At 43.0% G+C, this 14,946-nt stretch overlaps 1 protein-coding gene and 1 long non-coding RNA gene across 8 annotated transcripts in view; one reads left to right on the forward strand and one right to left on the reverse strand.

Moving 5' to 3' along the window:
* LOC140588901 (NLR family CARD domain-containing protein 3-like) overlaps positions 1-14,946 on the forward strand; it is a 97,501-nt gene that overhangs the window by 55,050 nt on the left and 27,505 nt on the right. The window contains exons 1-3 of one of the 7 annotated variants that reach the window (XM_072711538.1): positions 8,674-8,727; positions 13,789-13,980; positions 14,232-14,379. The exons of 3 other annotated variants lie outside the window; for them this stretch is intronic. In XM_072711538.1, coding sequence (XP_072567639.1) covers positions 14,318-14,379 — 62 coding nt within the window. In that variant the 5' untranslated portion in view covers positions 8,674-8,727; positions 13,789-13,980; positions 14,232-14,317. Of the gene's footprint in view, positions 1-8,440; positions 8,728-13,788; positions 13,981-14,231; positions 14,380-14,946 lie in introns of those variants that run through there. 3 more of the 7 variants (XM_072711539.1, XM_072711537.1, XM_072711536.1) reach the window with 3 other exon arrangements.
* LOC140588947 (uncharacterized) lies at positions 9,443-14,362 on the reverse strand. The gene is made up of 2 exons (XR_011990176.1): positions 14,221-14,362; positions 9,443-10,725 (listed from the first exon to the last, which is right to left on the reverse strand). It is a non-coding gene; the product is annotated as an uncharacterized lncRNA (long non-coding RNA).

Consider the following 14,946-nt stretch of genomic DNA (forward strand, 5'->3'; position numbering starts at 1 on the left):
TTTCAGATTCCATGGTCAGCAGTGGGATACCATCACTGTTGGGCCCTCATGTTGTGGATAGTGTACAATCAGCAGGTTAAGATGCTGTATCTTTTGCCAGAAGGTAATCAGTTGAAATCCTTGACTCAACAGTGTGATTTCTGTATTGAATCCACGAGCAAGACCCTTAACTCATAATTGTTCCAGGGACTGGCTGACCTTTCTTTCTCAAAAACATGCATTGCTTTGGATAAAATTTCTGTGTTAGCTTGTCAATAATGAAGCAGAATATTAGTCAGCAATTTCGCTCAACACCTAGACAGCAATACGACACATAGATCTGATTTACTGAGTCATGCACAAACCTTTTTTAAATTCATGTTCCATAGATAAACACTCTCATGAATTGTCAGCATACATAATAAGTGGATTCTCCAAATGACAGAGTTATTCAGAGGATTATGCAGGGTAAGCCATTTAAGCAGAGGCCTTGTGTGTTCATGTCTGTCCCCCTGTCATTCTCCTGTCAACTACAGTGGCCCGCCCATCTCTGCACTGATTGGACAGCGGGAGCAAAGAGGCGGGCTTGGTATCATAAAGGAGAAAATTCTGGGCTGTCGATTTGCTCAGTACAAGCTAGAAAAACCTGCAGGCTAGATTAAGCCTGGCCTGTCTAAAAGTCTGTTGGATGAAGTACACATTCTTTGCTGGTTCTATAGTGTAGCAGTTTTCACATCTGCTTTACATGTAGCCCTGGGGTCAGTCCTTGGTAGAACCAAGTAAATTTCCCATCATTATGTCCCTGTTAATCTAGAATTTTCCCCTCAGACAGAGGAAGTGCATTTTATCTTTTGACTTTTATAAAAATGGACATGAGGACCAGCAGTAAGAGAAGAGACGCTGAATTGCTGGGCCTGGGGTGGGACCATCTGGGTGGGACCAGGACCCCCCAGGCCCAATCATGCCACCGCGGCAGGAATAAACTAGCAATAAATCCATTAAAATAGGCATTCTGTTGAATCTGCTATTTATCTTATTCAATCCTTTTTATGCAGTCGATTAGAAATAATTTTTGATTCCTGAGTGAAGATGACCTTCAACCTTTCAATGTTATCTGGGGGCTTTCTATCCCTATTCGGGGACGGACAAGGACGGGTGGGAACAGGACGACGCAAACGAAAACACAACAATAACAGAGGTGGCCAGACCGGTGGACAAACAAACCAGGCTTCTGTTGTGTGTGTCTGGGATGAAAGGAAAACAAAACAGGTCTGGGGATGGACGCCAGTGCTGTTTGAAGGCACAGAATAGGACGTGCGGAACCAAACGAGTCACGCCTACAGAGCCGGGTCAGCAGTAATTATGGTGGATGAGCTCCCTCTAGTGGCCGTCACACTCCTCACTATATCTCCTCAGCTCATTTATCAAGCTGTATCTGGGCGTCTTTGTAGCTCCTCTGGGAGTTCACAATCACACAGAGTGACTCACCAAACATTTTGTACTTTTTTGGGGAGTTAATGTTGCACTAAATCTGAAGTGACCTTAACGTTCGCATTTAAATTCCACTCTGCCTGCTGTCTTACTTAAAGTCACTGTTTGTGGTGGGAATCTGCTCACCTGCGCTTCCATATGCAGACCTGTCATTAATTAATAATAGAGTAATAATATGTAATTTTTACTCTACAGCCTGTACTGTAGATCCTCATCCCAGCTATGGGGTATCTGTGCACAAAAAACATGGTGCTGGAGGCGCCCTGGCTTAGAGGGTTAGGATTCTGTGCCCTCAGACAGCAGGTTGCTGGTTCAAATCCCAGAGTCAGTAGAGTGACTTCACTGTTGGCTCTTTGAGCAAAAGCCCTAAAGCCCCCTGGCAATGCCTGACCCCACTCTCCAAAGTGCACATTTCTCAGTCTCAGTCAATCACCTAATTTAACTTTTTTTGTGCATAGATTAGCTGAACAGACTGGTAATGTTGTATTGTAATCAGGCCCCCTTAAGCTACAGGTTATAGCAGGTTTCTGTGGGTATTTTCAGGCCTCAGAATCAATCGACTTCCACCCTGCTGATACTCCGTGACGACGACAGGGGCCTCATCTGCAGCGTCCTCCCACTCAGAGGCTCCGCTGGTTCTGTATCTCCGGGGGCCAGATCCATGTCAGTGTCTCCATCAGTGAGGACCAGGTGCCACCTCACAACAGAGCCAGGAAGGGACTGTGTTTGGGAAGATGAATGTGTTCTACAGCTGAACATTTACTTTTATATCACATTTAAGACAAATTTTGCAGTTTTTTGCACAATAGTCTTCAGGAGCTGATATGTTATCAAAACTTCTCTAGTTTTCTGTATCAGACTTAACCTCATCTCATGGAAGGAAGGAGCAGCAACTGAAGCAATTGTTTTATTTATTTATTCTGTTGATTATGGGATTTGAACCATCACCCTTCTGACACCAAGCGCACTCTCCTAACCCACCAAGCCACACACCATTCCCAATGTATGTGAGTGTGTGCAGCCCATGGTGCCCCCTGCTTTAACCCTGTGCTCCCCAGGTTCAGAAACACAGAGGGTCTCCTTGGTCTTCATACTGGAGCCTGTCGGTGTGGAACGCGCCTTCCCATGACCCCTGACAAGGTGCCTCTGAGGTCCAACACAACACATGCACTATGGCTGCTGTGTGGTCTGTGGGGAATATGACCATTGCAAGGTGCCCTTTCACACAGCAAAAACAGAAACAACATATAAAATTCATTTATCTGCAAAAACCAAAGACTTGGCTTAATATTACAATTTATCCAACAGTAAAGTAAAATAAAAAAATTGTTGGTGAATTCCAGCTGACAAAAGTCTATGCATGTCAATCTAACACAGTATCATCAAATCCAGTGCTACAGTGATCTTTCTGTACAGAACCAAACCTGCTGTAATATGGTGATGTTCTGCTGTGGTGAATATCACATTGCACATATCTAGAAGACTTTAATGTCCAAAAGACTGAGATAAGCTTGGGATCTGAGAGCAGGGTCAGCTAGTAGGTTCAAACTCTGCCAACTGTGGGATGTGAACCCACAACCTTCCGGACACAGGAGCTACACGCCAGCCCATATAACAGAATATATCTGATAATGGTCTGTTTTCAAATTTCCAAGAAATAGGTAAGTTTATATATGAGAAATCGCATCCAGATCCAATATATAATGAATAAATGATAATTACTTTAAAACTATACAAGAACTAGGTAAGTTAGCATCATATTAATGTACAGTATGTTTCAAAATTCTCAAACCACCAACAAAAAAAACATACTTAGATTTTTCTGAACAAAATATACATTTTGTCAATGGGAATGTTGGTTTCTGAGTGAAAAAGAAAACCGATAAACAATTGTTTTTATTGCTCACATTTATATAAACTCTTACGTAAAATGCTCTGCAAATATTTTTAGACCTGGCAAAGCCTGCATAAATAAAGGAATAAAATAAGTAAAGCAAATCAATTCATATAAAAAGCACATATTTCTAGATATTTAACAATTGCAGGTTTCTATTTCCAGTGAATTCTTGCACATTTGAAGTTGTAAAAAAAAAATCGTTCCGTATTTTATAGAAGAGCTCAATCAAAGTATACAGACAAAACAGGTCAGGCACCAAATATCTGCAGGACTTCATAGTGCTTAGTGATATGGATTCGCTCCATTTAGCATTTAGCAAACAGGTGACTCTCGCTCTAAGTCTTCGCTGTCGGCTCTTTTTGAACGAGTAGCTGCCACCGTTGCACAATCAGGTTACAGAATCGGACAGTGCTGTCCACATATGAAGTGTAGCATCTCCAGAGTGTCCTGCTCGTCAATCGGCCTGTTGAAATCACTCTTGGGTGGCTGTAAGACGACAGCTTGGGCCGCCGTTGACCTGGGTGCAGGATGCACTTTGTTGTCCGGCATTCTGAACACTGCCGGGGGCTGGGGGAGGAAGCCGTTTCGGCCCCCCCACATTTTTGGCTTCCCGTCAGCCGGCTTGGGATCCTGCCTCTTTAGTGCTGTATCATCAGTTTTTGCCCCATTTTGGCTCTTGCTGCTCAGGTCGTCCTGAAAGGGGTCCGAGTCGCTGCCGTGCTGTAGGTTGAAATAGATACACTTTGGAATCTCTGGCTCAACAAGCTCCACAACGTCTGAGGACGATACGGCAGCCAAAGTTGATTGTTGGTTTCCGAAATGGGAATACGGTACCTCGTCATCCCCATTCTCCAGCCTGCTTTCATTGGGTCTCGCTTCCTTACCTCTCTGCGTCCCCAGCGTCTCCCTGGGGGGGTTTCTGCTGAGCTGATTACCCGGAAGGCCCCGTTCATTGAGGACATCAGCACTCCTTTCCACCTGCCCATTTATGGCAATGCATTGTGGGTTATCGTTAGAAACATCAGAGCTGTTGGTTGCATTGAAGTAGGACAGGTCAGTCGTTATTTTAGTCTTTGTTTCATGGGATGCAGACATTTCACTGCCCACGCTGTTATTTCCCGAGCTCTCTTCACGTTTGCCTTTCATCCCAACAGCAACTCGCTCTTCCCGTAGAGTCTCTCGATTGTCCTTCTCACGTAGCCTTTCGCGATAGACCTCCTACCACAGTCATCCTCGCCACTTTCCGTGGACACACTAGTGGATGTCTGTGTGTGGCTTCCCCCGCTGTCTGACATCTCTGGCACATAGTCGGATGAATCTGATGTGTTAGGACTTGGAAGCTGTTTGTGATCATAGTGGATCTTAGTGTTGCTTTTAGCTAAAAATATTTCTTTAATTGACTTGACTCTGGCTCCTTCATGATCCTTCTTTAAGGTACCTTTGGAGTCATAGCTAAAAGCTAAGGAGGATGATAGTGAGCTTGTTGTGTCTGATAAGGACTGGAGTGTCTTCACAGACTGAGACACCCTGAAGCTCCCGTGCCTCTGGTTGGGTTTCTGCTCTTCACTATTCTTCATGACACAATGGATCTCCTCCACACTCTTATCGACACATTTCCGGCAAACCTCAGTGGTTTCTCTCATGAACTCCTCAATCTTAGCTTGATCAGTGGAAATATTAGAAACATAAGTTAGATGATCAGCTATTGAGGTTTTCGGCACATCTATCTGGGCAGAGTGATGAACGCTATTACTGTGTTCAGTAGAACACTGTACGTTTATCGGTCTATTCACATACATACTCTGCTTTTCTCTACAGCTAACCTGACTTTTTTCATGGCTCCCCCAAAACTTGCCATGGTGTGTTGCCTCTCTTACATTACTATCCTGATTTTTTACCAGGGTAATCTGGTCTAATGCATTACCGACATGTGAAAGTTTTTTAAAACAAACATGGTTAGTCTGCTCTGCAAAGTTATCAAGCTCTTGCTCAGAACTAGCCGATGTCTCCCGGTATCTTACAGCGTTTGACTTCTGTGTTTTTCTCCTCAGTTCTCTGTAAGCTTTATATTCCTCACTTATCATCTGCTCATTGTCATATGTAGCATCTTCAGTTGATACCAAGGTTCCTTCTATACAGGAAGCCTCCTCTTTTGTGCAGCTGATCGAACTTGGCAATTGCTCTGCATCACAAAGCTCTTTGTCACAGCTGTCCTTTATTTCTATATCACTGTCCCTCTCTGCCCCAGAGCCAGCCTGCTTATCTTCACAGTCTGTCTGCACTTCTCCAGCTCCGATTTGCTGTCCATAGCTAATCTTCTCTCCTTCAAAACTTGCCTGCTTTTCCATACTCTTCTATCCAAAAGAGCTGTCCTTCTCCCCATCGCGCTCCATATCCTCCAGCCAGTTAACATGCTTTGCTCCCCAACCATCCTGCCATTCTGCAGAAACAATTTCATTTTCTGCAGAAATATTGTTCTGTTCTACTTGCCTCAAGCAGTTAGTTTCTCCCTCAGCAAATCCATCTCGCTCTTCTACAGAAGTCGACTTGCTTTCCAAACAGTGATCATGTTCTTCTCTGCAAAGAGCTTCCTCTTTGCTGCAGTTATATTTTTCCTCTGGACATTTTGTTTCCTTGTTGAAACAGCATGTCTGTTCTTCAATGTGAATGTCTTCTTCTGCATAGCTGTCCTGTGCTTCAGTACAAACTGCCCCCTCCTGTAGACAGGCAGCCAGTTCTTTGGTATCAAGTGATTCCTTTTTGTGTCTTATCTTCTGTTCCACTGTCTTATTGTGTCTTTTGTGTGTGTTGCTGTGGTTTTTCAGTTCTGAAACCACAGAAGTATCTTTCTTGGAAAGCATCTGAAAACCAAGACCAGAGGTGTTGTGTTTATAAACGCCTTTTAGCGAATCACCTTTAAGGGTGGATTCTGTGGAACTGATGCTTTCCTCTTCTGTGACTGGTTCAGAAGTGTGATTTACTATATCATCGATTAATGCTGCAGTATATTCTGCTGACTCTTCTTCCAGATTTACACAGGCAGCCACCTTGTTAGCAAAGGCAAACAGTATCCTGAAAATTTTCAGACATGTTGACCTGCGCTATTAACACTTGCTTATCTAAAATTTCCCCTCACTGTTTATGATAGTCTTTTGGGTATGGACTAAATAAACATTTAAGGTCAGAATCATGAGATTTTCTGCCTTGTCACTGAATTCCTGAAAAGCTCTCAAACTCTGCATCAGTTGTGTGGAAAAAAAATTGGACATCGGGGTCCAGGAGAGGCATATTGGGTCTGTTATGTCTTGTGCCTCAGGCAAGAATAGATTGTTTTGAGTACTGTGTGTCACATAGTGGGCTGCAGGCCAGCGGGGAAGCAGGCAAGCAAAGCCAGGAAGTCGGGTAAAACGGGGTTTATTTGGATGAACGGGATCTACAGGACTCAACACTACAAACGTTAATGACAAATCTGGGGGACTGAACTCAGAAGCGGACTAAATACACAAGACAAGCTGGCATCAACAAGAAACAGGTGAGAACAATCAGGAATTAACACGAGGTAATGAGGGGGTGTGGCACACAGGAGGATCGTCCGGAGCTGGGCGTGACACTGTGTGTCCTTGTCTCACAGTAGCCTGCATGTGGTCAGTTTCGCAGGCCCTGAAGACCTTGGAGAGACCGGCAGCGGAGAAGGGGGGAAGGGGGGGGGACCACCAGCAGGAAGGGATTCGAAGCTGCCCCAACTGGTGCATAGAGCGTTGTAGTTATAAAGTAGTCGCAATCATATGCAATATGTTATGCGGTAGTTCAAACGCATAAGTAGTTATCACATTAGTCATGCATTAACCAAGTATTTACAGTAAATCGTCTATATTCATATCGCAAGTAGAAGTCTAGCAGTCGAGACATGTTTTGGGAAATTGAGCAAAATGGGTGGATGTACCTGCTACCAAGGTGAACCAACAGAGCAGGAGAAATGTGTTATATGTTTGAGCTTGGTCTGTTGGTGTTTTGTGACCAATTAGGGTTTAGAAGTCCTTATAGGGAATTGGGTGTTATGGTTTATCAACTGGTTGCTCTTTGTGCTCGGGGTACTGAGTGTGACTGGAGCACTTTGCTGGATTGCTTGAATAAAATATATAATTTTGCTCACCAACTGAGAGGTCCAGCAATTTATTCTAAGTGACTAACTTAACTAGAGTTATTAGAGAGGTTGATTTATAAGTTTTCTACGACAATTTGGTGCCCAATGTGGGGCAGCTGAGTTCTCTGCTTGTTACGGACAAAGGAATCCTGCAAGAGAAGTGGGTACAATGTAGCATAGCGTGGAGCCAGATGGGACTAGATCCGGACAAGATCGAGGACTGGCCTCAATCCCTCATCGAGGAACCACGGGCCTGAATATTCCTGAAACTAAATTGGCAGGACCTGCCAATTCTTGTTGCTGCTTTGGCCCATGCTGTCCACCCAGTGCTGCACATTGTGGGCTCTGCAGTGGAGTCGCTCAGGAGAACCAGATTCCTTGGGCTGCACCTGCCAGCTGACCTTACCTGGTCCCTCAGCACCTCCTCCTCTGCCAAGAAGGCAGAGCAGCAGCTTCACTTCCTACTGTAGCTAAGGAGGGCAAGTCTGCCTCCCCCATCCTACACAGGGCAATTCAATTCAATAGCATTTGTTTAATGTGAGGAACAGCAAGATCAGACTAAACTGGGAAAGAGGACAGAGAACAGGAGAGGGTGAGGGAGCCCTGGATTACTGTCCCAAGCATTTGGCAGAATGTACGTACGACCAGCTAAGCCTGAGAGATATTTAGTTTTCCGTAGATGTTGCTTTAGGATATTAAACCACTTTAAGCTTCCCCCTATAGTTTTAGCGTTTAATGTATTAAAATCATTCTGCACTGATTCTCAATAGAGAATTTATGAATGGAAATAGAAAGAGGGATCTGTGTAAAGCAGCCGTATGACGGCGACAAATGTGAATAATGAATCGTGATTAAGATCGTGTGTTAATGATTTAAGTTTGTTAATGACTTAAGTGTTACTGCAGTACCGCATTTTTTATGTACAAATATAAAGCATAATGTGCGTTATGACAGAATTATATGCCGGCGGGAGCTTGTCCCCATTCTCTTATTGTTACTTGTTATTAAGTGACATGGATAATATCCCCAAAAATCCTACGCCGGGCCACTGAGTCCGTGTCCGTTTCTGCTTAGACCGCTCCCACGTTTGGTATGAAGGTGATTATTTCCTGCTGTGTGTAAATAAAAGTGAAAGTATTTTAAAGTTGTAGTCTGCATTTTGTCAAGAAACACGGATAAGATTCTGGAATAATATAAAGACATTTCATATTTCAAGGTAAGATATTTAATAATATATAATAATAAAATAAGCATGTATAACACACTTATATACAGTGGCGGCGCCGGTGATTTAATGTTGCAGGTACTATGGAGAAGCTAGATTATTACCTGGTACAGGTGTGACTGGGAGCTGAGAGGGAGCAGAAACGCGGTCTGTCCCCATGACTGGTTTGAAAAGCACTGACAGAAGACTGACTGTGTTCCATGTGGTCGTGTGTATTGGGCTGGTTTTGGGGCTTGATTTCTCCAACTTACTTTGAGAGTGGGCTTATTTTGGGCTTGATTGTCAGGGGTGAGGTTGCTTGTTTGTCTTGTGAGACTTGACAACACTGGTGTCTGATCGGCAAATTTCTCAAACAAATTTCTTGGCAGGTACGGGCGTTAAAGCCGGTATTTTGACTAAAAAATGTATACCTATCAGCTATGTAGGATAATTAAATAAATAAAGTCTAACTTGTAGCTCACGCAGAACCCTGTGTTTTTTGGACAAAAAAGGTAAAATTCAGGCAGGCCTATAAAAACAGCGAACCTCAACCCCAAAGCCCAAGATATTATTTTGTGTTTTTTCTCCCAGCAAGACAGTTAAAACAACATAGATTTTTTCAGTAGAGGTCTTTTTCTAATTTAAAAATAAAATTTATTGTAAGGCAGAATTTGATAATGCGTGGGCTTATAAGTATAAAAGATCTAGACAGAAAATACAGTAGAAATGGCAGGTCTCATACCTTTATTTTTATACCTGTATATAAATTAATAGAAGCAGCATGAAAAATACACTCACAATGGATCTGAAATGAAATAATGGCTTTGATGTTAAAGTATCAAATGTTAACTTTACTTCTTCAATGCAATCAAAATTCGATGGGTGGGTGATTTTTAATTTGGTGATTGGAAAGGAGCAGTTAGGACCTCAAAAGGGAGACACTTTCAGTTCAGTCATTCAGGCTAAATGGCAGGACACCCCCCCATCCCGCATGTACCTACTTGTAGCTGAATCTCTGATTCTCGGTTGTATGAAACTCGTAGCACTTCCTTGCCGTCAGTTTTGATGTCATGGTGAATGTTCATTACAGGAAGCCCAGGGCATCAGCTATCTGAGAAACTTGCTGAGCTTGTCGGTGCAGATTATTGGAATGATGTTACATCATTTATTATTGTGTGGAACATGAAAGTTCGACCTACAGGCCAGATTTACTACTGAATTATAAACATGTCATGGGTTGGTGCCTCTTCTAATTGGTGAATGGGCTGACAAAGTCCTGCAATCCATCCATCACCATAACCACTTAATCCCAACTGGGGTCACAGAGCCTATCCAAAGAACAACAGGCACAGGCAGGAACCAACCCTGGGCAGGTGCCAACAGTCACAGGGACAATTTAGACTTGCCAATCAGCCTATCCTGCATAATTTTGGACCATGGGAGGAAACTGGAGCCCCCGGCAAAAACCCACATGAACACAGGGTGAGCGTGTAAACTCCACACAGAAAGGACCCAGGACCAAACACAAGATGTTCTTGTTGCGAGGCAGTAGTGCTAACCACTGCACCACCATGCCACCCACCAATGTAATCATCTCCATTATTTTTGTAGTTGTTTCTTTAGCTTTGTTGCCACTAACTTTGAATACTGATAGAGCTCAAATATCAGCCGGCAGTATTGGTAATCTAACCAGTACATTGGCAGATTAAGAAATCACAGGCACAAACTTTTGAGAAATATGGGGACAGAAGCAAAAAGGCATTCATTGATTCATTGTAATTAATAATTCCAAATATTAATTCCAAAAATAATTCCATCTGCTCAGTTTTTGCTCCAGTGCTTGTATCTCTTTTCCCAGCACTTCCGCATAACTTCAATCAGTTCCAGTGCTTGTGGTTAGTCAGCAAGTTACTGCTATAAGCCACACCCCGGTGTTCCAATGAAAAGTAACTACTCCAGAATATCCATCCATCCATCCATCTATCCATCCATCTTCTGTAAACACTTATCCTATTCAGGGTCACAGAAATCCAGAATGAGACTTAAGAAATTGTGCTAAGCACAATTAGCATTAGCTTGCATAAATTTGCATTACGAATCCATTCCATTCAGTTGTTCTATATTACGTAAGAGTAAAAGAGGTTGGAATTTTTAAAAGTTTTTAAGTTTAAGGTAAATGTAGATCACTGGATCTTTCTTGTTTCTGTGCATTTCCACCAGGGGCGATTCTAGGTTCAGAGCTTTGGGGGTGCTGAGCACCCAGAGAGCTGCCCAGCAAGGCAAGATACACTTTACTCGTCACAATGAGACTTTTCCCCTGCCTCTCAGTGTACTTTCAATCAAAAGGCAAATAACCAAACCACGTGTACATTTAATAAAATATATGACTATTTAAACACTGATCCAACATTATTCTTGATTGACAGATCATGATCTTCTACTTTTACCTGAATGCCCGTCCTTTTTTTGAAAAAACTTCCTTATATCCATTATGAACCTGGCTGTCTTTCTGTGCAAAATACACACACACACACACACACACACACACCAGAAGTTATAAAGTTAATGGGCATCCAGTCAGTTAGCTACCTTAGGTTTAATATTCGGAACATGAAAAAATAACCAGCTTCTCTCGTTCCATTTCAAAGAGGACTGGTAAAATGGTTGGCAATTTAAGTTTTTAGTACAGCGCGAGGGCCTCTTTCTCTATCGTGCTGTATCCCAACTGGTGCTTAACGAATTTCTTTGACCAATATGAAATCGGATGGTCTAAACCCGCGGCGTCCTCTTGGAGAAGGACAGCGCCGGCTCCAGTACCACTGGCATCTACCTCCAATTTGAAAGGCTTTCCAAAGTCAGGGGCAGCTAACACGGGGGAACTAGTAAGCAGAGATTTTACCGAGTCGAAAGCAGATTGGCATTCAGCAGACCAATTCACTTGGTAGTCCTTACGGAGTAAATTGGTTAGGGGTGAAACGACATCCGAAAAATTTCGGCAGAAACAGCGGTAATAACCCGCCATCCCCAGGAAGCGGCGAAGGTCTTTCTTTGTCTGTGGAATGGGGAACGACGTAATAGCTTGGCTATTTAGGCTATATAAATTTCAATGGGAGCAACAGGACGGTCAAAATATTGCTGATTTTCTGCAAGGCAGAAAGCCCATAGATCCCTGGCACAGAAACCGGGTCCTGCCTTGCCACCTCGGTCTATTATTTTCAAAAATCAGCGGATTGTAGGGTAGCAAACATCGTCAGAAAACGTGTTTTCAACACTGCAGTTTACCTGTGAGGGTAACAGGGCTGTCAAGTTTTGAAGACAGGCAAGAGTGACATTCCACAGGATGCCTTTTCATTGGTTGTTGTGTTGTATTCTACCCAGATACAATAGTACTATTTTCTGATTGGCTATTGTGTAGAGCCTTTCTTTTTTTTTGATTGGCTGGTAAGTGACAGGCTCTTGGGGCAAATCTTGTCCGACTTCAACGTCATAAAAGAGGCGTGTTTCATCCGAGTTCCGACTTGGAGAGAAATAATCGAATGTATCATAATGTCACTCAGCTCAGAATTTCCGAGTTCCGAGAGAAAAACGAACGCACCATTAGACTCCAGCGGAGACACGCTTGTTTTATAGTGAGGCGCTACTGTGCCGCGGTCTGGGGAAAAATTGGGCTCTGCGGCATATTAGCCTACAAATAATTTTTCCGCGTGAGAAATACAATGTGTGGCGGGAGTGCGTGACAAAAGAATGAAAAGAGTGACTGTCACTCTCAATGCGTGACACTTGAGAGCCCTGGGGTAATGTTTTTCAGCTAATAAGAGACATGGTCTGACTCCTACTACCTAACTATATAAAGAAAGAGTTACTGAAGGTTAAATGCAGCTAACATGTCCTGTTTTAAGCCAAGTACTCACACCACCGCTCCAATGCGTCTCAGCCACCATTGCTGGAGCCAGTCAGAGCAGTGTTGCCAGATCTCGCGAGATAAATAAACAACCAGGCCTGTGAAACCAGGCCTGTGAAAACAAGCCCAAAACAAGCGACTTTTCCTACGGAGCCCCCCTAGGTTCAGGGAAGAGAAAAATAAATATATTTGATAAATATATAAGAGATTGTTATATCTCTTGCCGTATTTCGCCCACTTTGTCCCGGGCATTTGTTCCTCCAAAAAAACTATCCTACATTCCAGTCAGTCACCATCAGTCACAACTCGCGCGCATTCATTTAAAGTTTAAATGAATGCGCGCGAGTTGTGACTGATGATGGTGACTGACTGGTTAGGAAAACGTCAGTGAGTGAGTCACTCACTCACTGACGTTTTCCTAACCAGAAAAAAACAGATTGCCCTGCCCTGCCTATGATTGGCTAATACTCGTTGCCATCTGGGTCAGAGCCAATTAGAAGCAGGATGTGGGTGGGGAAAAACTGCTGTCTCCTGTGTGTATGGGGAAAGGGGAGGGAGGGACAGAGGGAACAGTCTAGACAAACTCCTACGTTTAAATCGTTTATATCTGTCTATGGTTTAAATAACATATAGAAAATATCTGCTTGATAACTTATTATGGAGCTGGGATCAAGCCCAAATAAGCAACTACACTTTAGAAAGAAGCCCAAAAAAACGCGACCCGCGACTATCAATATTTGTAAGCGACTTTACAAAAAAACAAGCCCAAAGTCGCTTATAATAAGCGGACTTGGCAACACTGAGTCAGAGTAGCGGAGAGTGAAGCTGGAACGAACCATTTTTCGGGGCTGGGGGGGGGGGTATCTATACTAGTTATTAAAATATTACATCTGAATGATTTTTCATATTTTAATACTGTCTCACATAAACAGCATGAACTGTCAAAAAAAAGTTAGAAATCTTTGGGGGTGCTTTTATTCATTTTGGGGGTGCTGAAGCACCCCCAAAAATGGGCTAAAATCGCCCCTGATTTCCACCAATCAGATAGTGGTGACACACCCAGATGGGTTTGGTCAGTCTCTTGGCTGTGTTAGTAAGCAGGTCCATGTCAGCAGGGATATAGGTCAGATACAGCTCACATACTTTACAATGGAAAACTGTCTCTTTGCCAGACATCTTCATCTAAAAATGGCCATGGACTTTCTTCACAAGGTGGGAGACTTCACTCGGGGCCCCCCTAAGGCCTTGGGGCCCCTGTGCCCTGACCCAGTGGGCCAAGCTGTAATCGACCCATGAACCGACACTGATCATGTATTGGATGACCCAAGTTATTCGGGGCCCCAGCTGAGGCCGACATAAACCAAGTATTACAAACCATAGTGCTGCTACTGCTTGGTCATAGATGTAACTACAATGAAGAATAATAACTAACCAATTGCTGACAATCTACAGTGTGATCTTTTTAGACTAGTGCAAAACAGTAATGTGGCCATGCAGGTAACATTAGCCTAAAGCTTAAGCTATGTGATCATATGTCCAAGATAAGATTTACATTAAGTGTATTTCCACTATATATTTAACAAAACTCATGGTTCGGTACAAACCTCCGTTTTAGGTTCACAGTTTGGTGCAATTTTGGTGCAGCAATTTCATTTTCACAGAAGCCCCAGCAGGAGTCATCAGGTCTGGATCAGTACAAAAATGGGGGGAGCTGCTTCTGAAATGAGCCCCCCAGTGGAGTGTGAAACAAAGAGAACTGAGAGGTAAGACAGAAAATGTGTGTTTGTGCTGCTTTACGAACGGTCATTTAAAAAAAAAACTTTCCAACATTCACGAAAGAAAGAATTTATTACATTTAATTTCCTTCAAAAATCTACTTTTAATTGTATTCTGTAGACGCCGTCCTCTGCTGCCACCTAGCGCTGATGCTACAGTTTTTCACCACATCTTCGGGACGGGAGATGATTTTTTGAATGTTGTAAAATAAAGTTTATATATTTTGGTCTCCGCATCCCACCCGCCATTCAGAAAATGTTATCGGGTTTCGGTGGCATTCCGGTAGTCAGTCTATAAAATGTATTATTGGGAACTCTGTGAAACTTATTGTGGGGAACCCCAATTAAAAGTAACAACAGGCAAATCTAGCAATGGAAGTAACAATCATATTAAACCTTACATATTGAGATCTTAATTTTAGATCAGACAGGTTATTTCACATCAAAACTAACTGTAAACAAGCACGTTTGCATCAAGAGCTTCACAGCATATCAAAGTACAGGAAGGCAGAGCTGAAGGCTAAACAGCTGAAGATTTAATGTGACCCTGTCCAC

Source organism: Paramormyrops kingsleyae, chromosome 4 (genome assembly GCF_048594095.1).
Source record: "Paramormyrops kingsleyae isolate MSU_618 chromosome 4, PKINGS_0.4, whole genome shotgun sequence".
In the NCBI taxonomy this organism is placed as follows: domain Eukaryota; kingdom Metazoa; phylum Chordata; class Actinopteri; order Osteoglossiformes; family Mormyridae; genus Paramormyrops; species Paramormyrops kingsleyae.